The sequence below is a fragment of the Prunus dulcis genome, chromosome 7, assembly GCF_902201215.1.
Source record: "Prunus dulcis chromosome 7, ALMONDv2, whole genome shotgun sequence".
Classification (NCBI taxonomy): Eukaryota; Viridiplantae; Streptophyta; class Magnoliopsida; order Rosales; family Rosaceae; genus Prunus; species Prunus dulcis.
In genome coordinates, this window is record NC_047656.1 from 7028709 (window position 1) to 7056597 (window position 27889).

At 36.2% G+C, this 27889-nt stretch overlaps 4 protein-coding genes and 1 non-coding gene across 6 annotated transcripts; 1 reads left to right on the plus strand and 4 right to left on the minus strand.

The window, feature by feature from the left end:
• Positions 1 to 8264: 8264 nt before the first annotated feature.
• On the minus strand, positions 8265 to 13352 carry LOC117635662 (probable methyltransferase PMT7). The gene is made up of 7 exons (XM_034370000.1): positions 12881 to 13352; positions 11926 to 12340; positions 11098 to 11387; positions 10221 to 10604; positions 9647 to 9893; positions 9391 to 9529; positions 8265 to 8646 (listed from the first exon to the last, which is right to left on the minus strand). The coding sequence occupies exons 1-7, from the start codon at positions 13044 to 13046 to the stop codon at positions 8488 to 8490; spliced, it is 1800 nt and encodes a 599-aa protein (XP_034225891.1). The 5' UTR covers positions 13047 to 13352; the 3' UTR covers positions 8265 to 8487.
• A 2995-nt stretch (positions 13353 to 16347) lies between these two features.
• On the minus strand, positions 16348 to 18826 carry LOC117635290 (pentatricopeptide repeat-containing protein At4g19191, mitochondrial-like; the record flags this gene model as incomplete). The annotated part of the gene is made up of 1 exon (XM_034369633.1): positions 16348 to 18826. A coding segment is annotated over one exon (2241 nt), but the record flags the coding sequence as incomplete, so codon positions are not given.
• Positions 18827 to 19003: 177 nt separating this feature from the next.
• Positions 19004 to 19214, plus strand: LOC117636207. The gene has a single exon (XR_004587010.1). It is a non-coding gene; the product is annotated as a small nucleolar RNA U3 (small nucleolar RNA).
• Positions 19215 to 20862: 1648 nt separating this feature from the next.
• LOC117635291 (syntaxin-related protein KNOLLE-like) lies at positions 20863 to 21339 on the minus strand. The gene is made up of 2 exons (XM_034369635.1): positions 21178 to 21339; positions 20863 to 21129 (listed from the first exon to the last, which is right to left on the minus strand). Exons 1-2 carry the CDS (start codon positions 21337 to 21339, stop codon positions 20863 to 20865), a joined length of 429 nt encoding a protein of 142 aa, XP_034225526.1.
• An 810-nt stretch (positions 21340 to 22149) lies between these two features.
• On the minus strand, positions 22150 to 25899 carry LOC117635936 (nuclear intron maturase 3, mitochondrial). Of its 2 annotated transcripts, none has more exons than XM_034370328.1 (2): positions 23439 to 25899; positions 22150 to 22665 (listed from the first exon to the last, which is right to left on the minus strand). In XM_034370328.1, exon 1 carries the CDS (start codon positions 25841 to 25843, stop codon positions 23546 to 23548), a length of 2298 nt encoding a protein of 765 aa, XP_034226219.1. In that variant the 5' UTR covers positions 25844 to 25899; the 3' UTR covers positions 22150 to 22665; positions 23439 to 23545. The 2 variants fall into 2 exon arrangements, with proteins under 2 accessions (XP_034226219.1, XP_034226220.1); XM_034370329.1 differs by having other exon boundaries at positions 22150 to 22450; positions 22590 to 25899.
• Between the last annotated feature and the right edge of the window lie 1990 nt (positions 25900 to 27889).

A 27889-nucleotide genomic window follows, 5' to 3' on the forward strand; every position in this document is an offset into this window, starting at 1 on the left:
CCTAAAATTTGTTTCCTTAAAAAAAAAGAACAAAAAATTATGGATGCAAGGTTTGTTCTTAGGGCATGAGTTTTTGCAATGGACCGTGTAATTTTGACTAGACAAATGTAAGTGTTAATTATTTCTTACTCGATTAAAGGCAAAAAATTTGAAAATTGAGTGTAAGTTGGAAAATTAAGTATAAAGAAAAAGAAATAATATAAAAGTGAAGTAAAAAGAAATTAATATAAGATAAGGGTAGAATAGGAAAGAGAAGAACAAGAAAGAACAAAATTGATTAAAAAGCATTAAAAGCAAAAGTGAGTGTAAGTGGAGAAAATATGAGTGGGAAAATCAGGTACCTTTAAAAATTATCAACTATACCAATTAGGGCTGGCCATTTGATCCGAAAAATTCGTGTATTGACAATTTACTTTAGCTTGGTTAAATTAAAATTTCTTATAATCTGATATGTACCAAAAGTAATAGTTAAAGAAGCAGGTTACATTCTCCCTAAACCATTTGAAATCTATACCAAACCTAAATTGAAACATAATTTTCTACTAATTGTTAATATATGTGTCAACATTTAATTGGTTGAATGAGGAGCCATTACTGGGTTGCAACACAACAAATTATCCCACACCTCTAATTCGTGACACTCCTCCCTCTCCCTTTTTTCTATCAATGTGTATGAGTAAGTTTATAATGATAATAAGCCATATAAATAAGTCATATAATAATAACTTTTTGCTTGGCAATGAGCCAATTTAATTGGAAATGCGATCATGTGATCCTTTGAACATAAAGTTAATTAGTTTTAACCCAAATGTTGGGCTTGAAACAATTGATTAAAAAATCAAAAATCAAAATCAAAATCAAAATTGGACTAATTGAACCTAGAAAAAAAAATGTGGACCAATAAAATATCCGTACTGAACCAAACTGAAAGTTTAGTATACCAACCCAAACCAATTCGTGCCCAAAATATCGGTTAATGGAAGAGATTTTTGTCTACCGAAAATTTGGTTTACTTAACGAATTGAGTTCTTTTTCAAACAGAATCGATCTGTATCCATGCCTAGTAGCCTACTAGTGATTACAAGGTCAGAAGACCTATGTCTCCACATTTTTTTCATTTATTGCAGCCTTTTATAAATAAATAAAAGTATTTAGAAAATATAAAGATTGAATTCAATAAATTACATATGCATTCATAATTGGGCTACATCCACTTAGTTTTATAGTTGTAGTTTTATCATATAATGAGTATGCAAGTTACAATGGAGGGAATACTTTTGGGGGCCTTCTAGTAAGTAAACTTGGAGAGCTATTGTTTGATCTGTCATACCACGTGATTATACTACCGTACTACGCTATAATCACACGTTGGGTAGGCTTCCTTTTATCAAGCCAAACAATAATGGTTTGCCCTTGATTTTGGGGATTGAGGCATGACACCCATATATTGATTTGGTGGTCCTATGCAGAAAGGATTCCCCTGATTTGGGGGATTTCCAAGTGTGGTGAGGTGAGGCTAAATATTCATATCAACAAAGACTATTTTTGCAATTGTTGTATTAAAAAAAAATAAATTGCTAAGGCCTAATTATTTTTCTAATCCAAAAAGTATTTTTTGAACATGAAAGGATTTAATGTCAGACGTGGTAATTTTATCAATATTTGACCAGGACTAGTAGTTCTAAATAGGAAGGTGATTCAATGTTACTTTGCATTATTCTTTTTCTAATAGCAAAGTCAGTTTAGAGGTCGCCAATGTTAAACGTTTTATGTTGGATGGAAGGGATGCTTTCTCTTGAGGGACAAGTTTGTTGTAATGCGATTTGATGTGTGCTCTCGTACAGAATAGGGATTCGTGTATAGAATTTTCACCTTTCCCATCACCACTTAATTTGTCGACAAAATATACACAACAAAAAACAAAACTAACGTATAACATACATTATAATTGGACATCTATATTCGCATAATATGTATATAGTCTATATATTTTTATAGTAAATAAATAAAGCAATTAAGATTAAATAAAAGAATACTTTTGGACATGCATATAGGCAAAAAGTCATTTTTGTTCCTTTAATTTTAATTCTAGTAATTGAATCATGTAGTTTGATGTGAATTGCTGTAATTGAATCATGTAGTTTGATGTTCCCGCAATTCACGGAACACGTCTAAATATCTGTTCTATTTTGTGAATGATTAAGTATGTGTTGCAAAAAATTAAAAATTATAAAATTAAAATTAACAAAATTAAAATTACGGAGACAAAGTATATTCATATAATATGTAGATGGTGTTGATAATTTATTTTTGGTAAATAAAAGAAAAAGATAGAATGAAAGAATGTGAAAAAAAATATGGAGATGATTGTTGGTGGTAAGGGCCGGTTAACGTGATGTTTAATGATTCTATATATGATGATTTGACAAGACGAGTGAGAGTGCATGTGATAGAGAGAGACATGACATGTGAGAGGCCTCCTGACCTTTCAATCCATTGCAGCAGAGGGCAGACGAAACAGAGACAGGCACCTGCCCAATCCACACACAGCCACACACACTCTCATTCATTTGAGTTTTTTGGAGACACTTTTTAGTCCCTAATAAACCAGAAAACGGCTAAGACCCGTACCATCATTTACAAACGGTGTCCATGGCCTTACCTCCCCCACACCACTACTCTACACGTGTCACAAACCCACCATACCCCCCCCTCTCTCTCTCTCTCTCTCTCTCTCTCTCTCTCTCTCTCTCTCTCATATGTGAGCGTAGGAAACAGGTAATTAATTACTGTGGAAGTCATGTAGCTAGGTAGCAGCTAGCAGAGAGGGTTCTGGTTTTGGTTTTTTGAAATAATAGACGGATGGCATGGCAGGCAGTTGTGTGTATTTTTTGTATTTGTTGGAAGGGCACTGACTCCCACGTGCCAACTATCACCCATGACCAATGAATCAGACACTGACACTCTCAAACTCTCTCTCTCTCCTCCAAAACCCTAGTGATTCTCACCAGACTCTTCATTAAAACAGTAGAGAGAGAGAGAGAGAGAGAGAGAGAGAGAGAGAGAGAGAGAGCCTACCCACTCATCCCATCACTTGTCTCCTCATCTTGCCCTCTTTGCATATTCCTTTTGCCTTTTTGCCCTCCATCATCTGGTTTCCTGGGATTGAAATGATCCATCTCTTCACTTCACCTCTGCTCTCTCTTTCTCCTTCCCCATCTCTCTCTCTCTCTCTCTCTCTCTCTCGGTAGCGTCTGTCTGTCTCATCTTTGTCTTGTAAAAGAGAAAGAAAAAAAAAAGTGTACAGTCTTAACTGCAGTTAGGAGCCTCTGTGACCCTTGGACATTTGGTCATTGCTGCCAGCTGACAATTAAACACAAGCCCTATTCATTTTTCTGTTTCTGTTTCTGCTTCTTTCATTTCTCTCCCATTGCACATCAACACAAACTTTTGTCTTGGTTTCTATGTTCCCAATTAATAATATAATTCCCAATTATTTAATTAATGACAATTAACTAGTTTATTAGCAAACAACTTGACATCAATTATGTTATTCCATCTGGTTTCTATACCCTAAAACTTTTTAGCTTCAAGCTTTGGAACAGTTCTGTAAACACCTTTTTTTCTTTTCTTTTCTTTTGTGTGTGTGAATTTATGAATTCAGACTTTCCCTAGTCACATCAATGTAAACTGTATTGGGCAACAGTCAGTCAATTTGTATTGGATCGATCATCAATTAATTTCCAGATACGACACAGTTTGGAAACGTACGCCCCCTAACACTGCTCCCTGGTTGGTTTGTCAGCCGAATTGTCTCTATGAATATGGTACAATATTATAAGTTTTGTTTAATTGCCCCATATGCAAAATATTATTAGTAAAAAAGAAAGAAAAAACTGAATTAGTTTGGGCACGTTTTGATCAGTTCTCTGCAAATTGAGTTGGGAAAATATTTGGGTTTTAACACTTACCTCTAGTATGCTTATATTTATTTTCTCTAGGATTTTTATTACTGAGTAGTCTCTGACTCTGTACTATTTTGAATACATTATTTTCATTTATATTATTTCAACTCTATCAATTTCATTTCCATCTTCTTATGCCACGCACAATGTCATTCTCAATATCAGTTTTGTCTAATTCCCGTCAAAAGTGATTCACATGTGAGGCACCTGCCCGTGGGTTGGGGGTGCTAAGATGAATTTCTCCTCAAAAATTTGATCACATGATGTAAATGGAATTGACATCAAGGATGACATTGATTTGCGGCATAAGAATATTATTATCAAGCTAACAATTGTAATGACCTAGAATAAATCAACAATGTATATAAGTGAAAAACTAGGGTTGTGTTCAGATCCCCTAATCTACTCGAACTAGAGAATTGAATACCAAGCTAACAATTGTAATGAACTTACACTATCAAACTTTTTGTCTTCCCTTTTGAAAATAATCATTAAAAAAGTTTTTTTTTTTTTTAAAGCCAAATTAATTAAGAATTGTATATGCCCATTATGATAATTAAATAGTTTAATTCACAGTTTTTAGAAAGGACGCACCTCGAATTACACAATCCACTTTGTTTCGTATACAATATGCAAAGTTAAATGGGAAGTGAGCATTTGGCAAAGATGATTAGAAAATGGCCTCCTCGATCAAACTTTTGGCAGTACGGATGGTTGGGTTGGATTAGGATTCTATATATCTTTGCTTTTAAAAACCAGAAAGTGCATTTTATGCCCAAAATTAGAAGCTATTGGCTTTTATTGTGAGAGAGAACGGACAGAGATTAGCAAAACTAGCAAGTGGGAAGATGAGAATCCCATGAAAGAATTTGCGACATGCTTTTTTAAACATCATATATTATTCTTTTACTTACTAGTTAAAGGTGTGAATAAACGATACGAAATCTTCAAGGATCACACCAACAACTAGTTTTTTAATGTTGCAAAAAGGAGAAGGGTCACTTTTGCCAGCTGCTAGTGACTTTACAATCAAATTTTCTAATTATAATCCCCTCCAATGCATGTGAAGTTTCATTCATTTTTTTAATGACATAAGTGATGATTGAATCATTTAATTAGTGTATAATTAAGAATGACTTTAGTGTAATCTTAATGAGAATAACATATAAGTACAAGCATTTTTCTTGCAAAATAAGCACAATGCGAGAATTCATAATCAGACACATCCTGAATTCCACATACAAGTAATTTTGCTCTCAAATTCTCTCAAAATGATGTACGATGGACTGATGAGTAGGCTGATTATTGCTGGTTGAAAATGAACTTAAAAAGAATGTAGGAAGAGATTGAAATTCTTATCATTAATCTTTTAATTGAATGACTGAAAAATACAATGCACCGGTGCACCTTTTAATTAAATTACTGAAAAATGCAATGCATCGATGCATTGAACGTACTACAGAATTTTACCCATATCATTCTCAGCCTTTTGATTATATATATATCTAAAATGGTCCGGCCATAATTAATTTTCTATCGCTTTCGTTTTCTTTAATTTACCTTTATGGATTAGACTGCTAATGACCCAGGTAATGATACCATATGTCTAGAGCTCTTTTGGTCCATCGACAATTTGAAACATACAGAAGCAGATATATGTTTTGTATATATTAGTTTGCCGCAAAAGTAACATTCATGGCACATTTTTAGTTACTATATAGTGCTTTGTAGCCCACCATGCATTAATACTTTTGAGTTACTTGTCAATTTGCACCCCTGGGGGCTGCGAAGGACCAAAATTCTATTGAACTGTTTGTATTAGTTGCGTTTGGTTATGGAGAGATTCTGGCCTAATAGTTATTTTAGATATTAAAAAAGGGGTGATTCGAACATAGGACCTCAAGTGCAGAGTAATTACTTTCAATCATTTAAATTATAAACCCTTCACTACATAACGTCAATCATATTTATGTTACCCTATATTATAGGCTTACACTAATTTCTTACTTCTTTTTTAGGGGGTAACTGATAAAACCTCAACAGCCACTTATTTATCAAATACAAGTCTGTAAGCTAAGTTATGAGTGCATGGAACAACACACGTTTCAGATCATTGAATTTTCCTAGTTTATAATACACCGTGGAGAGTGATCAATGTTGATGTACTTGATTACAATAACACCCATGATCCATTTGCCACGATACAGTTGAATTATTTAGTACATCTTTAATACATTTATCATCAAGAAATTATGAAAGCCATAAATTCGAACTGGTTCAGCACACGCCTAATCTAAATACTCTTTTGTACTTGTTTGAATAAACATGTGGCCCAAAATTAGGGTATATTTCAATTTGTCCAATATGCCGATACACCACGGAGCATCGATCCCATAATAGTCCTCGTGTTGCTACCCTTCTTTTCCCTTTCGTGTAACAAAAATAAAAAATAAAATAGATCCCATAAATAAATCCCAACAGAAGAAGCGAAGCAAGCAAACCTTAAAAGCCAGAAGAAGCGAGAATGAGGCAAGGCTATCAACTGCAACTGAAATAAATAAATAAATAATGGGGTGGATAATCATAATATATAAATATATTTATGTGGTGGGGGGGCAAGGGGGACAAGCGTGGGGTTGTCTTGTCATATCACCTTAGTATTAGTGGCCTACCCCTCCCCTCCTCTTTTGACATTTCTGAGAAGAGTAATGGGTTAGCTGAGCTCCTTACCTCTTGGTGCTTTTTGAAATTACTAGATTGGCCTCTCTTCTTTTGTTTTGTTTTGTTTTGTTTTTTCATATTCGTATTCGTCTTGGTAAGTCTGCTGATATTTCACTCGGAGAATTCCAGTTACACATCCTGACATTCAAAATCTTAGGCGGTATAACTGAAATTCTTCCATGTCACGCGTTCTACTTGTAGCTAGTCCTCATTTGGTTCCGGGTGCATTTTAATTGATTTAGTTTTCCACTTTACATATTTCCACAAATATGTTAAAGATGTCATTAATCACTGTGTTAAATATATTTGACTATGCTTAGTGTGCGGGATTAGAGTGAACTAACAAGTTGAATTAGATTGAACGAAGGAAGATCTATGTCTAGCCCAAACCCACACACTCCAGTAACCGAGTCCAGCCCACTATCAATCCAGCTCGCACAAAGCAAACTGAAAAGTAACGTACAAATACTGTATAACAGTAATCCAGCTCGCATACATTGTAGTGGTATTTTTCTATGGTTAATTTAGCTGTGTTTCTTTCATTTAATCCAAGACTTTTCTGCAATAGGTCGATGTCAGAATTAGTTATGAAAGAATTAGTTATTTGATTTCATAAGACTCTGCCATAATTTGACTCTGCAACAACCAATTTCTAACCCATGTGGCTTTAAGCCAATAAATAAGGCAAAATAGTCCCTTCTAAAGATATTCAACTTTTGTGAATTGCTTAACTTTGAGCAAATTGATGGTGCATGGAAGAAATTTGATTCCCTATTTTTTTTCTTCTCACTTGCTAATATCTAGTCATTCTGTTGCAAATGACAATGACTTTCATTAAATTTGTTCAAAGCTCCAATTCCACCTATCAATTTATTCATTTCTTCTTATTCCAAACAAAAACCTCATAATCAAAACAATTCAAAGCTGAAAACCCTAGAAAAGTACCCAAATATAATCCAATGAAAATTAACCAATACAAATGTTAATTCTCATCAAATTAAGCTAACTACAAACAACCACATAATCAAAACTTAAAAAATTAAACTAAGAAATAGCAAATTGAACCCATCAAATATCACCAAGGAGAGAGACAAACAGAGAAGAAGAGTGGAAAGAGAAGAAGAGAGTTAAATAACTAACCTTGAGTGAGTGAAACTAACCTTGAGTGAGTGAGAGTAGAGCACAACAAAAGACGAAAACAAAGCAACGTGGAAGAGGAGAGCCAGAGCAATGTTGGATAATGGCAGACTCAATAGCGTCTTCGTTATTTAGCGGCACCTCTTCAGAGTTCTCTATTTTGTGCCAACGAGTGAAGGTTTTTTTGTAGGCCAGGATTATATAGTCTCATTTAACTTAAAGATGGGCTGCACCAAATATGGGCTTAGGGTGTTATTTAAGTTAGTCCAATCCAAGCCAATCCAAGGAGATGTACCAAACAGGGCCATAATGTCATCTAAATCCTTAAATTTGGACCCTATGAGTGGGCGTAAAGCTCCCTTTTACTAGTCTAGCTCAGGCAGTTAAAGATTAATTGTTTGAAGAATAAGAATTAAAATCGAAATTCCGATTGATAATTGCTAAAGAATAAAAGTGCAAGTTAGACTGGGAAAAATTGTTCACTAGTTATACTGTGCTGTACACATTACATCAGGACATGACATGGTAAGCTAGCAAGGAATACATTCTACTAAAGACCTGATTTCATTCTACCAGGTCATTAATCATACAAAGATACAGGAGTACATGTATCATGGTACAAGCCTGCAACTTATATTCGCAAAGCTCTGTATGCTGGTACAGTTCAGACGATTGCCCAAAACTTCTTCCTACAAATTAACACAGTTTCTGTCTTCTTCTCTTTGTTTTCCAGCAAATGTGATTCAACCTCCCACAAAAATTTTGGAGCAAGATCCTGGATCCTTGATGTAATGGTTTCATCGTCTCTAATGACAATAAATCCCTGCACATTAACTCACTCAAATGTAATTCTGTGTCATAAGCCACTAGGAACAGAAAGGAGTTACAAGAGGTATAATTTCGTTGCCCGACAAAGAAGTAAGTTTTTCTTAACTATATTAAAATTATATACGATGTTGTCTAATCACAGAAAAGCTCAAGTTTGCATTCCGTGTAAAAGAAAGTACTGACTTCCCAATAAATGTAGGGTTACAACACTAAGTCCTTATCCATTTGCAAAACTGCTGGAAGAATAACTAAAGATTTATACGAAGACATCTGAAGTATGTGTTTGCAGATGGCACGGTTTTGTTGGACACATCTAATGAAACACTTGTCACAAAACTGGAAGAAAAAAAATATGAACTCAACGCATTAGAATGAAGGAGCTTACGAAGAACTAGAACTAAGACAGAATATATGGAGTGCAAATTTAACAGACACTGAACATCATAATACCTATATTACTCAAACAAATCACTTCTGATATTAAGAAGTAGAATAAGGATGCAAATGATAAACAATGGAAGATGAGAATTTATGTCTGACTCCATATGCATGGGATAAAGGTGAGGATAATGATGATGAAACTTGGAATAGAAACTTAGTATGCAAAAGTAATTATATTGCCTTGCCATCCTTGAAAAAAAATTGTTCTTCTTTCTTCGTTTCTTAATATTCCATAACTTATGTTTTTAATACTTCAATAGAAACAAGCATAAGAGATGGCATCGATCGAAATTATTACCTGGGGTCTTATTATCCTGTCCATCTCCAAAAGGATATCCTCCAATAAGCAACCTTCTCCGCGGTTCTTGTAATGGGGGAAGAGATGGTTGGCATGTAACAGATCATAGGTGCGTGGATAAGTGGAAAATGGTTCGCACCTAATATTCAGGACAGATTAGATGCCATTCTTTTTATTGGAGTACCAATTTGATCACAATTTAGCTACATTTGTACACTATCTACTAGCAATAGGTAACAGGTAAACAAGAACTTACCAATCATGGAAAGCACCAATCAGACCACGATTATAAATGGCAGACAAGGTATTCTTCATGCTTGAAGGAACTATATTCATCACCCACGTAGGCGAAGCATTTAAGGCCACAGCAAATCCACCACAAAAAGCATTCATGTCCATGACATTTCGGATTTCTGTCTTACTGACATTCAGCAACCTCCAGTAATGTCGAACTTGATCTTGCCAAAAGATGGTCTCTGAAGTAAATTCCTCTTGAGTAACACCTATTACAAGCATATTTACGAGGGGTGTAATCAGACTGAATAACATTGTTTTCCAATAAATTAAGAAAAAACATAAAGAAAGTGAGACAATAGTAGTAGTCCTTCTCATGTACCAGAAAAACCTAAACTTCTGGTCCAGTATTGTAATTTAGTGTTCTATCCTATGCATCAAATTCAGCCTTACGTATAACTACGGAGGTAACAAAAGCATATTTAAACTAAATAAAAAATAAATTAAAAAACTATCCAGGGGATTTTTTATTTTTTAAAAAGAAGAAAATGAAAGAGAGACAAAAGTTTATCATACGAAATAGAGAAGGAACAAACCTATTCTGCTAAGACTCTCAGTGTATATCGAAAGGCGCTCAGATCTAGAAGAGAGTTTTGGAGAATCTGTTTGTGCACCCCTTACTTGTATACAATTCTTCAGTGGTGTACTCCATGATGACTTGGAATCATCCACAGCATCACATAAATTTATAAGCTTCTTTTCAGAGTTGTGCTGGAGGCATGACAGATCATCTTGTTTAATCCAGACTGCAGTCTGAACTTTACGAGCAATGAGTTTCCAGCACATTGCTGAAGTCAGATTCATTAGCTTCTCCCAAATTAATGGATAGTTTTTAGTCGTTTTATAAGCAGGTGGAGCTGAATAGACAAAGTATCCATTATATCGCAAAAGGCGATTCATTTCTTTTAGTAAAATGCCATCTGCACAAAACAAATTAAAAATAAAAATAAAAGAACACACACAATAAGCAAACTCTATGGACGCATACAAACATATTAATAGAATTAACATTGTAAGGTTTCAAACCCAGAAATGGCAAAGCAGCCTCACAAAATCTAGCATATTGCATAGTTAACTTATACCTCTCATACCATTAACAGACAACAACAACAACAACAACAAAAAGCCCATTATCTAGTTCAATGTTTAACATATCCAATGAAATTTCCTTTTTTGAAGCCATCACATACTGATAAAGAGTGGAAACTGAGATGTCAAAGGATTTTGGTGTTGGTGGGAACTGTTGACAAGTTTTCAATTTGTTTTTTGGCTGGCATTATTCCTTGTCAATTTAATGACCAAATCAGCATGCTGTTAAGACTTTAATAAACAAATTTGTAGTAGAAACCTAGCTATGGGACCTTATGGACAACAACTCAAAACCAATACATGAAGCTTAGGATAGAAAAAAACCATTTTCATGCCAATCAACTCGACACCGAGAACAATGAACCATCTGAAAAGAGCCAGTGGGATATGGCATTTGTTTTGTTGCTATAGCAGAAATCATTGCACCAATGCCTCGCTCTAGAGCAAATTGAATTTGATTCTCATGGCCATCCTTTGGAGCAAAGGACATTGTTTGTATACCCAAGGGAAGAAGAAAAGCAGAAAAGCTGGCAACCCCACAACCGACATCCAAAACTTGAGTGACCCCTGCAGAACATAGATCACCTGTTCCATTTGTAATCATATCTCCCAATCTGCAAAATCCAGCAATGCGGATAAACAAACTGAAAGCAACTTAAGTATATAAAAACTTCAAATATCTTGAATCAGGTCTAAACTTCATGCTCCCCCTGTTTTTCTTCCCCTGCAAGCCTCAAATTTATCTTGCAAGGCCTTGAAAACAATTAGCCTCTTATCACTCAAATAGCTTCTTTGGTCTCTTTTTAAATTTCAAATGCAATAATTTTGTGGCCACAACTAAAAATTGCTCAGATGTCCAGAATTTCATGTTAGGTGCATTGATTTAATTTGTAAATTTTCTTCATTTTCTTTAGGTGCTCATTTGGGTGTTGACCTTTTTCTGGGGTATAAATTAGGTTACGTTGGTACATTTAGGAATATGGACTTTCACAGGTTACTCGAATGAATTTGTATTCGTTAAAAATAATTACTTGAAGTTAGCGAATAGATAAATCATCTACCTCAATGCCATAAATACCAATTAGCAGGAGTGTAAGAAATGAAAGACATCAAAACGAGAATAAGAAAAGTAAGCAAGTTGATTGCAGATACCTTTGAATGTACTCAGCTGCGCCATGTTTAAAATGCGTACCACCACCAGGGAACCACCAGAGTTGATCCTTTTCATGCACCCAATTTTGTCCTCCTTTGACTTCAGCAAGATGTGTATGATTCACATTGCTTCGCCACACATAGTCCCTGCTGGTAGGCCATCTTATTGGTATCTTATAATCTCTTGATGGAGGAACCAAGCAGAACAAGCGCTTTTCAATTGGAGGGCAGTGCCTCTCCAGTTCTTCTTTTCTACTAGTGTCCAAGTTTGGAAGCAAAGTTTTTACATAAGAAACATCGTGGCAAGGGATATACTCATTATAAGTCAATGGGCATACATCCATACCAGTCTCTGGGATCAAAAGTGGTGTTTTTCTGTAAGTAAGAGCAACTTTATTTGTAAATGTCGAAGTACCTGCGGCACAATTACTCACAATAAGTTAAGTTCCACCAGCTCAGACCATACAGAAACAAACAGCTTTAGTAAACAAGATTACAACTAGATGTCACCTTTGAAATTAGATTTCAAATGTTACTAGAGCTTCAGAAATACAATGAGATTCCTAATTTGAAAAGACGTATCATTGAGAATGAAGTCAGTCACTATCAAACTTTTCACCACAAATATGCATTTTTATTAAAATAAATAATAAGAAAAGTCCCAATCAAAACTTACAATTTCTTACAGCTTTGCTGAACACTGAACTAGTAAACAAGGGTCATTAACTTTGAGCTCCAAATTAAACATGGTGTAACATTATATACTTCAGTTTATTGGAAATAAGAAACAAAAAACTGGATTCTTGAACAAATGTACTAAGAATTATTCGGAAAATTTGGTTCAAGCTAACTCTTTTTTCCCCAAAATAAAAAAAGTTTCTAAAATGCATGCATAAAACCTTCATTGGTCTGAAAAACAAACTCAGAGAGAGAGAGAGAGAGAGAGAGAACAAACCAGGAGATGAAGAAGAACTGATGCTAAGTTGAGATGCATAAATTGGAGCATTATTTCCAAAGAGAGTTCCGGCATAGAAGCACCCGACCATCAATAGCAGAGCCACCACTATCATCTGCCCCGATTGGAATTTAAACGCTGAACACACCACATTCCCACCCCCCATTTCCTGAAATCCTCAATTGGGTTGCTCCTGAATTCCCAAAATCAATGGGATCCAATGGGAATTTCAGGGGTGGGCTTTGAAGTATCAGTATATCAAACTTGGACGGCTGGATTTCAATGTTTTAATCTAACGGTCCAGAATAAGTTGGGAAGAAAAACTAATAAACAAATTCAAACAAAATTTCAATTTACACATATGACAATATCCAGAATGGGAGGGGATGGGGCTGCGGGTGGATGGGAGGGGATCTGTGGTCGGGGATGCTGCGGGAGAGCGGGGTCAAAATTGGATGGGGTGAGAGAGAGAGAGAGAGAGAGAGAGAGAGAGAGAGATCAGAGGGGGAGTGGTGAGTAGAATGCGGAAGGGGAAGGAGGAAAAACAAAGGTCGAGGGTGAGTTTTTATTTTATTTTATTACTTATTATTTTAAAATTCTAACATTTTTTATAAGTTTTAAAATTTAAACTATTTAAATAATAATAATTTTATATTTAAAATTTACAATAAACATATCATGAAACAGATCATGAAAGAATTAATAAAACAAATCAAACTTAATTAATCTCATTTTGACAAGTCACTTTCTAATTTTGATCCAAATTTCAATTTTACACACATGACAATATCCAGAATGGGAGGGATAGGCTGAGGGTGGATGGTTTTTATTCAATTTTTATCGATATTGATAATTTTTTGATATTTTTATTGAAAATTTTGTATTTTCATACCATCGATATTTCCGAAATCATCAATATTTTAGACCGAGAGTCTCGGGAGACAAAATCTCGTCTATAATTTTTTTAAATTTTTTTCACCGTGGAGAGTATGAAGTCCAAACAAATCACCGCAGTCATCACAAGGGATGTACGTGACAACGATGACTGTTTTTCGTTTTCTTTTTTACATAACTTTTCTTTTTAAACAAAGGTGGGTGTGAGCGGTCATCCGAATTTAAAATATCTTCCAATATTAGAAGAATAGATATATGAACACGTGAGTTAGGTTATTTGACTAAGACAGTGCATCAGAATTCAAACCCCCTTCCATTACAATTCAAACTCCTACTTAGAAGATGGGGATACTGTCCTAACCAACTGACTTAACCTATATCCACAAGAGATAGATTTGTCAACAAAAGTTTGTGTATCACTTTGTCAGCTGTCAATTCATTCCAATAAGGGGACCAATTCTTATGTATCGACTCCAAACATCACCACCCTTCTTTCTTCTATATATGCAGATATCCCACGTGCTGCCTTTGTGAACCAAATTTCTGTGAAAATAAAATATTTGAGACAGATGTATTGATATTGGTCGCGCTAAAACTAAACAGATAAAAATAAGGCTAACTTACAAGTGGAGTGGAGAGTTTGGGCATGAGGAGCCTTCGGCTCGTAGCGTCATTCCTTAAGGCGTAGTGCTGGATCCGGCTTGGAGAAAGAAACGGCAAGTGAAGTCTGAGACACCTGTGTGGCGGCGGCCGAAGACCTTCCGATGCCAAAATTAGGGATTAAGAGCAATTCTATTGACAATGTGAAAGCACAAGTCAAGTAAAAAGTCTTACCTCTTAGCTAGGCCAAGGGGCTAGAGCCCATGGTAGCCTTGTAGCTAGTTCCACCCATGCTTACCTAAGGCCAGAGACGGCGGCATTTTTGAGAGAGTTCAGCTGAGCTTCGAGGAAGATGGAGATTTTGAATCCCTTTGAATTTGAACACAACCCCAAACTGCACCTAAAAACTTTTTGGTGATAACAACGATAAAGCCGAATGGAGAGAGAAGAGCGGAAATTTGAAGCTGCGTAGAAAAGGCTGGTGACGTGACGCGTGTTCTCTTTTTATTTTCTTTTTATTTATTATTTATTTGTTTCTTTTTAATGACGTGGAGCTTTTCCTAGATGTTAGATTTGGCCCGTAGAGAGAATGATCCGTGGGCTTTGATTGGGCCCGTCCAAATTTTGTTGATAAAGAAATATATTAGTTTCGTCCAAATGTTGAAAAAAAAATAAAGGGCCATTTCCATTGTAAATAAAACCATATTTTTTTAGATTAAAATTAGTACATACTATAATTTCTCATCTTTTTTTTTTTTTTAATCGAAAAGAAGTAAATTTCATTAACCGGAAGCATTGGTTACAATAAGGTCATTAAGAATACAATTCATCAGCCACACATGGCCTTTTTTTTTTTTTTTGGTTTCGTTGGAGCCAACTGGAAGCATTGATTCTTAGAGAGAGAGGAAAGATAGAGCTCCAAAATAACCCAACCAAAACGTGGGAAGCTCTCAGAAAGAGAGAAAGGATAAACCTACAAAACTGTGCAGCAAACACCCAAGCAAAAAACACCTGAAATCCGGAAGGAGGAGAGGAGAAGGGGCAGTGACACATATAATAATTAGGCGTCTAAAATTTTATGGCAGAGGAGGGGAAGGACATATTGCATTAAGTTTCATTGGCAGAGAAGGGGAAGGATACATTACTTTAATGGTGTGTTTACTAATCAGGAATTGAATTCCACCTATGAAGGATTCTTGCGTTTAGAAATTAAAAAGTAAGTGGAGTCCGCAAATTTTGGAGTAATTGAATTCTTGGGTGGGAGGTGGTATTCTAATTCCTAGGGAACTAACCCATTAGGAATTCATTATTTTTACCTATTACATCCTCACATAATTTTTAAATTTTCAAATTTGCCATTTACTTTAACCCAAGAATGAGGACATTTTAGTAATTAGAATAACTTATTCTCCAATTCCATATAGTTTAGTAAACAACTTCAATATGAATTTGGAATCTAATTTTTCTCAATCCAACTCTTCCTCAATTTAATTCCCCCCAATCTAATTACGAATTATTAAGTGCATCATGCATCATGTCTTAGTTCCAAATCATAGTGTACACGTATAGTTGAGTTGAAATTGTTTAAACTTTATTTCTGTTATCTGCCAGAGTCTTGGTATAATGTGTTTTATGTTTGTGTATACATTATAGTGTTTTTTATGTCTGAGATTACTCTTAACCACATGATGCCAAGCTTCTTTTTTTCGTTCTTTAAGCACTCATGTGAACACCCTCGGTTCAAGGGTTTGTGGTGTGTGACTTGGTAGTTTCCTTGATCGCATGCAGAAGGCTTGGCTAATCTCTAAGGTACAGATCTTATTATTGATCCATTTAAAAACTCCATTTTAAATTTTGTGGGGCTTAGATTCATTCTCTGGGCTCCAGCCTCCAGTTAAAACACTTGGTTTGTATATATATGTATATATGGAAGTGTATTAAGTATTAAGGAACAAATTTGTGCAAAAGGCTTCTATTGGTAATGAATTATTAGTGAACACAACCAACCAGTTCTAAATTAGAGAATTAGCTCTCTAAAAGTTGATAAATTGCATCCCAATACTTCATAAATCCCATCAACTTGATGGTGTGGTATATCTCCAGAAACAAACCCAAAGATCCATCTTCCTTGAGCCTTCAATCCCCCTCCACCCTGGCTTTTTTTCTTACCTCTCCCCTTGGCCTTTTTTTTTTTTTTTTTTTTTTTTTCTTTCAGATAAATCCCTGTGCCATCCTACTTAAATATTCCAACACTTCATAAATTGCTTCCATTTGATGGTGTGATCTATCCCCAGAAACAAACCCATAAATCCTTCCTTCTTCAGCCTCAATGCAGCTCCACCCCGGCTTCTTCTTTAGATCCCTCTCCTTCATAACTCTCCTTATCTCTTCTACTTCATCCCACTCTCCAACACTAGCTTGTGCATTACTCAATAGAGTATAATACCCGACATTATCAGGTTCTAGTTCCAACAGCCTCTGAGCTGCAAATTCCCCCACATCTCTACGACCGTAAATTCTAGACCCTGAAAGAAGAGCACCCCAAATCCTACTGTCTGGAAAAATAACCATTTTCATAATGACCACTAAGGCCTCTTTGAGCTTCCCGGATCGACCCAAGAGATCAACAATGCTTGTGTAATGGTCTAGGTCAGGTTCAATACCAAACTTCCATTTCATGGAGCAGAAAGCTTCACAACCTTCGGTCACAAGGCCGGAGTGGCTACAAGCAGATAATAAGCTTAATAAGGTGACACTATTTGGTTTTGTTCCTTCTCTTATCATTAGATCAAACAGTTTCAAGGCTTCCAAACCAAGTCCATGGCTCCCATACCCCTCGATCATTGATGTCCATGCCACTATATCTCTGATCAACATTCTACTAAAACAGACTCTAGCCGTAGATATGCTACCGCATCTTATGTACATGTTTATTAGGGAGGTTTCAAGATGAGTATTGCACTTCTTAGCTTCACAAAAAGATTTCCTTATTATGCAACCATGAATTCCTTTTCCTAACTTGAGAGCCCCTATGTTTGCAAATGCATCAACTAGGCTTCTTAGTATCTCAGCCCCGGGTTCAACACCTTCAGCTTGCATTCGGCCGAACAACCCAACAGCCTCATTGAAATAACCATTTTGAATAAAGCCCAACATCATTGTACCCCAAGTAATGCTGTTTCTATGAGGGATTTCTCTAAACAGTTTATCTGAGTTTCCCAATTCCCCGCACTTGGCATAGAAGTCCAACAAAGATGTTTGCAAGACGTCGTCGCAAAGCCCACTTTTTGTTGCCAAGCAATGCAAGCTTTCACCTTGGGAAAGAATCCCATGTTTGGTTACTGCTGATATAACCAACGTCAATGTCTCACTGCTGGGTGCTACTTCACCCTGCATTTCATGAAACAAGTCTCTTACCTTTACAACATCCCGTCTCCAAGAATAAAAGGAAATACGAATATTCCAGGAAACAACATCCCTTCCATCAAGTTCGCCGAAAAAATCTTCGACTTGGTCAACGGTACCTAATTTAGCATACATTCTGAAAATTGAGTTCTGTACAGACCCATCATTTAGTAAACCACTCTTAATCCCATAACCATGAAGTGGTTCCCCATAAACTGAAATTTCAATGTCACAACAGCCTTGCAACATGACCAGCATTGTCACGGCATTTGGTTCCAACTCCCTCCTCATTTCACTGAACAAACTAAACCCACAGGCAACGTTTCCTTCAGAAACATACCCGGAAATCATCGATGTCCAAGTAACCAAATCTCTCTGACGCATCTCATCAAACAGCTTACGAGCATAATCAAGTCTTCCGCATTTCACATACGCATCAATCATTGTATTGCCAACATATACATCCATTCCAAAACCCATCTGAATTGCCACACAATGAACCATTCCTGAATATGTAGCATCACTCCCAACCAACAAAACCGCCCTGTTTACAATCGGAAACGTGAAGCAATCATGTGAAACACCCAATTCAAGCATCTTTTTGTACAGCAACAGAGCCGAACCAAGCAGACCCGAGTCGACATGAGACTTTATGATCAAGTTCCACAACATGGTATTTGGTTCTTGGATTGATCTGAAAACCAAAGCAGCGCTCTCGACACCATTGAACCGAGAATACAAAGTGATCAACTTTGAAAGAAGGGAAGGGGGTTTGAACCCAGTTGAGACTAGGATACGAGCATGGACTTGTCTCAGGGTCTGAAGGTCCTTGCATGAATGCAGCACCGAACCTGAAGAAAAAGAAGAATAAATTGAAAGAGAAGGTGCGAGGTGGTGATAGGGATGTTTCAGGTGATGGGTGTGAAATAGAAGAGGAAGTTTTGAGGTTGGAGAGAAGAAGTGGAGACGTTGAAAAACATGGAAATGGGATGAAATCTTGAAAGCTAAGGACAAGGACTTGCAATAAAAGTGTGCAATTCTTGGGAGTGTTTAAAGTACAAAGATTTTTGATCTCAGTCTGGTCCAGAACGAACACCAGTGCAATGAAAACGAAATGTATAAAAATAAAAATAATAATAATAAGTTCTGAGTGCTAATTGTCCCACATCGACCAAACACCGAACACGGGAACGGTTTATATAGTTGAACATGTGATGATAGAACACGACCTTACTTGGACAGGATCTGTTCTATAGGATCGTACCTCTGTATCCTTGATTTCTAAGGAGACAGGAATCCCAACCCGGTGGATGAATCATGACCGTGCGATCAGAGCGTGATTAACAGCTTCTGATTCTTCGGAATCATCAAGCAGTAGAGGATCGTTCTCAGCTGGGTGACTGGCTGGGGTGGTCCCACGGTTGTCTGACAGGTTTCCCTTCTTTTTATGTCCTTTTTTTTACTTTTTGGTCGATTCTTTTGCCCAATTTTATTATTCGTCTTTGTTTGAAGGGTTAATGGTCTTCCAATTATTGTTCAAGTATCATTTTAGTCTAACTAAATTTTCATTTGAAACGTCTTTAAATTTTTTATTTTGTACCAAGATGGTCTATCTGTCAAAGTCTGTGTATTATTCAGTAAAATCGAGGGACAAAACCGTATTTTTAGGTAAGTATCCTTCTTTAAAAGGGTTATTGATCTTAATTGTTCCCCAACTATTGCTCTAGTATCATTTTGATTCACTAACTAAAATTTTTATTTGAACCGTCCTTCAATTTTTATTTTTATTTTGGTATCAAAATGGTCCTATTGTTAAAGTCTGTCAATTTTATTGTTAAACTAAGAGGTAAAAATGTCTCTATGAATCAAAATAGTAATATATAATTAAAAATTAAAGGAAACTATTATAAAACTTAGAAAATTTTTAAAAATTGAATCTCACTAGCCACATGGCTTTTTTTTTTTGGGTGAGACTGACTTAACAATTAATAATAAAAAATTCTCTATTTTTTAAATTAATTAAAATCACATAAATATAAAAATAAAATGACAAAATTTTTAAAAGAGTAAACAATAATTAAAAATTTAAGGAGATTATTATAAGAACTTGTATTTAATTTTAAAATTGAAAAGTTTGAATCTCACAACCAACCTGGCTTTTTTTTTTTTTTTTTTGCTGACATAGACTTAAAAAGTAATATTTTTTTTTTATATCTATTGTTTAAAAATAAATAACAATAAAATTGACAGACTTTGAAAGTAGGATCATCTTGATACCAAAAATAAAAAATAATAATGGAAGGACGGTTCGAATGAAAATTTTAGTTGGTGGACCAAAATGATACTGGAGCAATAGTTGAGGGACCATTTCAGTTATTAACCCTTTTTTTAAATAATATTTTACTTTTTTGCCCCTCAGTTTAACGGAATATTTGACAGATTTTAATGGTAGGACCATCTTAATACACAAAAAAAAAAAAGAGTTGAAGGACGGTTCAAATGAAAAATTTAGTTCGTGGACCAAAATGATATTGGAGCAATAGTTGGGGAATCATTTAGGTCATTAATCCATGTTTGAATTAGCAACCAAAACTTGGATAAACACATTTTTATTTGAGATATTTAGTAATATACTAAGAGCCCTAATAATATAAATAAACCCTACACCATTTTATTTCTATAAACAAACCCAAAAAATGATAGCTAGCCTTATTGAATTTAATTTGATTATTAAATTATTTTGATGTCCTATTGAGTATTTTGGGTATTTTTATGAGATTTTGGGGTTGAGTTTGTTTTAAGAAATTGATGGCAATTTTGTAATTTATAAGAAGTTAAAAACCTCTTTATTATATTGTAAATGAGCCTTGGGTGTATTTCTAAAGTCCATTTCATATAATTTTTTTTATAAGGGTTATTTACTGTAGACGTCCTTGAACTATGGCCCCAATTGCAATTGGGTCCGTGAACTAATTTTTGAGGCAGTTACATAATTTATTTAGACAATCAATTGCAATTAGGTCCTGTCATCCAACTCTGTCAATTTGTCCGTCAAAATGAGGGGTAAAAGCGTCTTTTCGAGTCTAAAGACTCTCCTTGGCTTTTTTCTTTGGGTCTGAAACTTCCTTTCGCAGTCCGTTGGTGATGGCAATTCTGGTCATGTAAATCGGGGAGCCTTCTTTGTAGGCGGAGAGCCTCCTGTTGGCGGCGTTGGCGCAGTCCATGTCCTCCAGCTGAGATCTGATACTCCTGGTTTTCTTCAGCACCGTCATAATGTCCGCATTAATTCTGCTGCGTAAGGACTGCAAAGCCTCAGACTTGTGGAGGGACTTGCTCTCCTCGTTGGCTTGCTATAGACGCCCCAGAATGTCCCGGACAGAACCCATCTCCTGCTTCACCTTCTCGGCCTCTTCCAAGAACAGACCAGGGTCGGTGTGCATATGGGTCATGGAAGATGACATCTCCACATTATTATCCCCAGCTTCAAGGTCCAAATCTTTCATAGCCTCTTTCTTTAGATCCACATAGTTGTTGAAGGATTTTGTCATCAGGTCGTTCATCTTTCTTGCCTTTTCTTTTCCTTCCCTTTCCTTTCCTTTTAAGTTTGTTGGAACCCAAAGATCTTGTATTTTTAATTGATTTGTACAAATGAAACAAAACTAGATTATAATTTATACCCAGATTCAAAAATTGCCTTTTTAAATTCATTAAACTAGCTACTACTATATAATTGCCAAATACAGTGGGAGGAGCTGCAAGCACTTCGGTTGCTTATTTTTGGGAATGAGCGAGAATTAGGCAAGATATCTCAGGTTCTTTCTTCACTTTCAAATGAAATGCAACAAAGAGCTAAGCAGATGACCAGCTTTATCACAACGAAATTTTTGAACAGTTAATTGGGGATTTCTCATATTCAGGGGTTATGGAGGGAAGGATAGTTTCTGACTGAACCAAAAAAGTGAAGGAGAGTCTTCAGATTCGAAACGACGTTTTTACCCCTCATTTTGACGGACAAATTGACAGAGTTGGACGGAAGGACCTAATTGCAACTGATTGTCTAATTAAAGGATGTCATTGCCTCAAAAATTAGTTCACAGACCCAATTGCAACTGGGGCCATAGTTCAAGTACATCTACAGTAAATAACCCTTTTTATAATTTAAGCCCCTATATTTAGTATAAAATCACCCTTTTTATTTCCTTGTTCGTTACAACACATTGATAAATTCCGAGTCCCAATATTCACTGTAAAAACATTCTGGTCGTTTTCTCCCAAAATACTTTTACATCTACTCGGAAAATGAGAATCTTATCTCTCAATATTATACCACCAGAGTGAATGAAACTCAAACTATTCCTCAAGAAAATAACTTAGCAAGCAACAAAGAATTGTTACCTCTTTGCTTCCATAAACAATCTAGAAACAAGGGATCCATCAGTCAGTAAAGATACAGACTCAATCCATCAGTCACAAGAATTGTTACCTCCAGGGGAAAATTATTTTTTCGTAATTACCACACTAACTCTACAACCATCCATTTCTTTGTGTGTGATCTATTATCTCCTTCTGCAACCATCTTCAACATTATAATTTAAAGTATTATTGATATGACACCAGAAGTCCAGCTTTCTGCTAATCTGCCCTTCTGACTTTCCATTTTCTGTTATGCATCTACAGAACAAAAATATCACAAAACAGGAGATATCCCTGCATCAAAACTCTCCGGCCATTTCCCACCTGGTGTTTGCTCCACAAACTTTTGAAATCCCCAACATGAAATTCAAAACTTGATTTTTGAAGGGCCTCTTACCCATCTAAGAAAACTACAAAGAACACCTCCATACAGCCCAATGTCAACGTATTCGTAAGCAAGAACCCTCTAGTCTCTACCAGTTGCAAAACCAGGAAAAAGTAGTTAACAAGTGACAAGTTACAAAAGTAAAAGGTAAGCAAGATGTCAAATATTTTACAAAAGCAAATCATAGATCAATACGTCCCAAAGCAGAAAGGGTAAATAATGACAGGACAAAGGGTGAACTTGAAGATCATACAAGATATACATATAGTTGGAGATCTGCAAAATAAATTGCACTATTCTTTTTGACCAAAAATAGATTTATGCTTTCATAGCTTAGGCTAACGGCATTATTGGTAACATCCAGCAAATTTATAAATCACATAACAATATGCCAAAGCAAATCTATCCAGCAAATTATACAGAGATCATAGGCTAAGGGACAATTTGGCACACATAAAGAGCAACTATAATACTACAATGAAAACAAAATAGCAAGAAACTGCTCCAGATTAAAGTCCCCAAGAATACTATTTGTGAACCCAACACAATTATGAAAACAAAATCTGGTTTCTATCATCACAAAACGAGATATAGGAGTATGCAAAATCTAAAATTTCAGAAGTAGGGGGATTTTTGGCAATCTGTTTCATCAGTTAAATTACCATCCAAACAGCCAGTGAGAAGTTTTCATTTACTAGGGCGAATTGTTTAGATAGCTGCAATCGCAACTTTTGAAAAATTTTACACTGGGTCATCACTTGTAAAAATGATGATGTACTAATAACACATTTCCTGTTAAAATTACATGGGCAGCTGAAATTGCATTATACATCAATATAAAATGTAATGTACATCACCCACCTGGCTTCAGCATATGCAACAATTCCCAAAATCTGCGTGGATCAGCAGCAGCCTCCAGAAAACAAGAACCTATGGTAAACAGATACTAAACCAGAGGAATGTAAAACTCAGCCTCCATCCACAAATGAAGTGCAATCAATGTCCTGAAAGGTGATTCTCCCTGTGTATAAGTCATGTATGTGATCAGGACAAACAGGGAAGCATTTCAGATTGAGACTTTCATCAATTGCACCCATCCCAGGGACCCATTTCTTTTCATCCACAGGGTTCACATTCAAGCGATTTTGCAATAGTCGTACACGATAAACAACAGTATCAGTTTTGTCACAGAAATGAGCAACACAAGAATATGGAGGCTCATCAGAAGCTAATCTAATCAAAGCCAAAGAGAACGTCCCATCCACTGGTTTTGGATCAGAGAGATTTTTATCTCCCATCATTTTCACCTGCCTTTCTGTGGGGAAGTGCACTTCTTCATTTCCATTTATATCAAAGACTTTCAAATCTTTAGTAAAATGTTTCAGGGCTTCACGTTTGGTGGATTCATGCTTTTCTGCTAGAGTCAAGATACAAGAGAACCTCAAGTGATAAGTCACAACAGTTTTCACCATCTTGAAGTTATGGCAGCAGCAATAAAATTCCAGCCATCTTCTCCCTATACCGGCATACCACTTAATGATATCAGTGTCTTCGAGAGCAGTTAGTAAAGTAATTGGCCTGGGACGACCCATATGATTTGTAAAGCCAATCAACCTAACCATTTTTCTAATAAGTTCTATGGGTGCATCAGCTTTGACACAGAGCTTTGTCAAATCCTCAACTGTGCCCCTAGCATATTTCTTCTCCTCTTCATCTTTTATTCTCCTTTCTTCATCCTCCAGTGCCCTTCTAGCTTTGACTGGGTTTAAATGCTTGTCAACTTGCTCTTGGAACTTATCATAAGCATCAACAAGCTCTTGAGGCAGTTGATCTCTAATGTGCCTTAAAGAGAGAAAATTACCTGCCGATAGCTTATGGTACCAATCCCAACGCTCCTCCAAAGAGCCAAGGTACTCTTGCACCGTCTCATCAGCCCAGGTTCTGAAGATTTCTCTAACTTCATTCTTAATTTGATATTCAAATTTAAACCCATCACTTCTCTTTGACTTCTTATAAACATGGCTCATTATTTTCAATCCCAATTTCTTCCTATTCCTCTCTCTAGCATTTTTCAATTCCTGAGCTCTGACTTCCTTCTGTCTAATGTACTTTTTTCGTGCTCTCATAGCCTTTTCTGACATAGGAGGATTCAAAACTGAAGGTTTTACTGCCTGTAATTCCATGCCCAAAAAAGCAATCTTCTCAGACACCGCACTATGAATAGCTGTTTTTATCCCATCCACCTTCAATTCCAGTATCCCCTCTAAGTACTTCACAACCCAGTTCTTTAAATCCATTGTCAACATCTTAGACCCGGATGCTATCACTAATATTTCATCCAAGTACCTAACTGCATATATCTTCACTGGCTTGTAAAACACACCATCCTTAGAAACAAGCTCATTTGAATCAAATTTGGGATGCTCCTGATTCTTCTTTAGACGCATTTCTTGAATTTCTTTATCAAACCCATTGAAGTAAATATTTATCAAAATTGAACTCAGCCCACTTTCCTGAGGAAACCCTCTTCCAAAGAAGCAACTACCCAATTCAATTCTCACCGCACCGCATTCAAACAACCTCTTTATAACATTAATCAAACTCTCATCCTCTATTTTCTCTTGAATAAACAAGCATAGCTTATTTACATGTTGTTGATCAAACTTTTCGCGGTTAAAGCTAACTGTAAACCACCAACTGGGGTTCTCTACAGAGTTCTTAAGGTACCTAATGGCCGTGTGCCTGCCCATATTAACACGACCACCATAAGAAAACGTCACAAAGCGTTCATCATAAACAATTCCCAACACCATCCTAATAGCTTCAATCAAAACCTTCAATTTCAAGTTAGGCAAGACCAAAGACTCACCTCTATTTCTTTGGGCCGCCATTGTAACACTGCAAGCTCCAATATCGAACCGATTCTCGAAGAGCTCGCGACCCATTTCGTGGATTGAGAACCGCTTGGAGACCGAGTCGAGAAAGGACGGGCTGAGGCCATTTCCATTTGGGGCTTGTGGGGTGGTGAGGTTTTGGCAGGAGGCAAGGAGGACAGTGGGCAAAGCGACGACGTTTTGGAGGAGATTGGTGAACTTGCCATGCTTGTAATGGCTGAGAACTAAGGATTTGAGTTGGGATTCTAAAAGAGGCTCTGTAGAGTTTGCGTTTGGGTTTGGTGCTGAAGTTGAGAAGAGATTCAGAGGAATGTAGAGTGAAGGTTTGGGATGAAATGGAATGCGTATTGTTCTTCTGAGGTTTATGAGCATCGAAGCTAAACCTCCACTTCCAAATTGGCTTCAGAGCAAGTGTAAATTTCAGAGAGGAAAAGCTTTTATTTCTTTTTTGTAGCGAAAATGGGTGGGACTGTGAGAGAGTACCCCAAGCTCGTTTTATGGGCCAATATAGTCTGCAATTGGTCTTACAAGGTTTTGAGGAGCTAAATGAGTGGGCCTCTATAAACGACTATGACTCATTGGGTGGGTTCACTTCGTGCTTATTTTGTGAGGGTTCAATATCTACTTCAATTCGCTATCATTCGTTGCAGGGTTTTTAGGTTCAATGGTCTTTGAATTTTGACTTGATTTGCATTTTAGTTCTTCAATTTTAAAAATCATTCAAGTGGTCCTTCAACTTTAGTTTCGTTAGGACAAATGGTCCTACAGTCAATTTTGTTAACTTTTTCTATTAAATTTGAGCATGTGCATGGCACATGGTGTACTGTTGAGAGTTAAAATCGGAAATTGCTTCACTCTTTGGGTACATGGGCAATTCCTAGCGCACCTAAACCCCACACCACAAGCACAACCCCATCGTTGCAACTTAACTCTCCCCATCCATATATCTCCCACCTTCTCTGCGATGGCTTCTGCCCTTCACTTTATGTCATATCCTCGATTTTGTTGATAAAAAAAATTGAATGTTTCATCATGGGGAAAGAGGGGTTGGGACAGGGTGGGATGGTGAGGGTGAGGGTGACGAAGGCTTGATGGTTGTTGTAGGTTGTGTGTGTTTAGGTGGGGTTGGGTTGGAGAGGTTGTGGCTACTGTGGCAAGGATAGGAGGAATGTTTTTTTATTTTTGATTTTTGATTTTTGGGGTAAAATGAATATTTAGATGGTGGAAATTAAAAGTAATACAAAAATACCATTTTACCCCTACATTTACCAACAACAACAAAAAGAGAACAAAATTGACGGCATGACCATTTGTCCTAACACAGAAACGATTTTGAAAATTGAGAGATCAAAATACGAACCGGGTCAAAGTTCACGGACCATTAGACCTTGTTTCATGTATTGAAAGTTTCAATTTCAACCAAAAAAAATAACTCACCGAACTAATTCAGTTCAATTGATTCTTTTAAAACTAATATATTTAATCTCAATTTAATCCAATTTTGATCGAATTTAGTGATTTGACGAATTGCATTGAATTTCTATATTCTAAAACGTACATGATTGGATTGAATTACTTATTTTCTTGTGAGAATCACATAAACTCAAGGATGGAGATGTCGTGTTGATATCTTCGTTTGTATTGTTGAAGTTTATCAAATGAAGTTTCTTTTTTATTTTTTATTTTAAAAACTTTCTCTTAAATAAGAAGACACATGTCAAATAAGTAACCTATGGACACAGAGGGTACAATAATTTTGGTAACTGAAGATCCAAACTCACTTTCTTCCTTAGAGTATCTACAATCATGCTCCCTCCAATAATATTCCCTAGTTTAGGAGGTCATAAATGGTCCGTCTCTATTTTTCAAGCCTTCAAATGTAAATTTTTCAATCCAACCTTATTGGAAAAAGCATGACAATGACATTCCCAAACAAGCATCTCCAAGGGAAGAGACAAAAGAGTAGGCAAACCTCATTTGCCTTGCCACATCAGCATTTTCATGCTCCAAGGGAAGAAGCAAATGGGTAGGGAAAATATACCTACTATCCCAAACAAGGCAATATTGCCTATTTCAAAGTGAAGAGGTATATTGCGCCCCACTTGCTTTCTCCACTCTCTCACCTACTTTCTATAAAATATAATTGTAAATGTAAAAGATCAAAATAAATAATATAATAATAGTTTGTAGAATTGCATTGCCTAGTCCATTGGAATGACCTTTTCATGAGGCAAATGGGCAGGCAACATGTCACCTAGGTTGTTAGGCCATCTCTAGCCATGGGCCATAGGCCAAATATAACCCTAAAATAATGCAAAACCCATCTCCAGCCATTGGCTAAAAAAAAAAATTTGGTTATATTTGAAGGGCCACATTTGGCCCTTTTAGCACTCCAATTAGGCCAATTGTAGCCCTGCT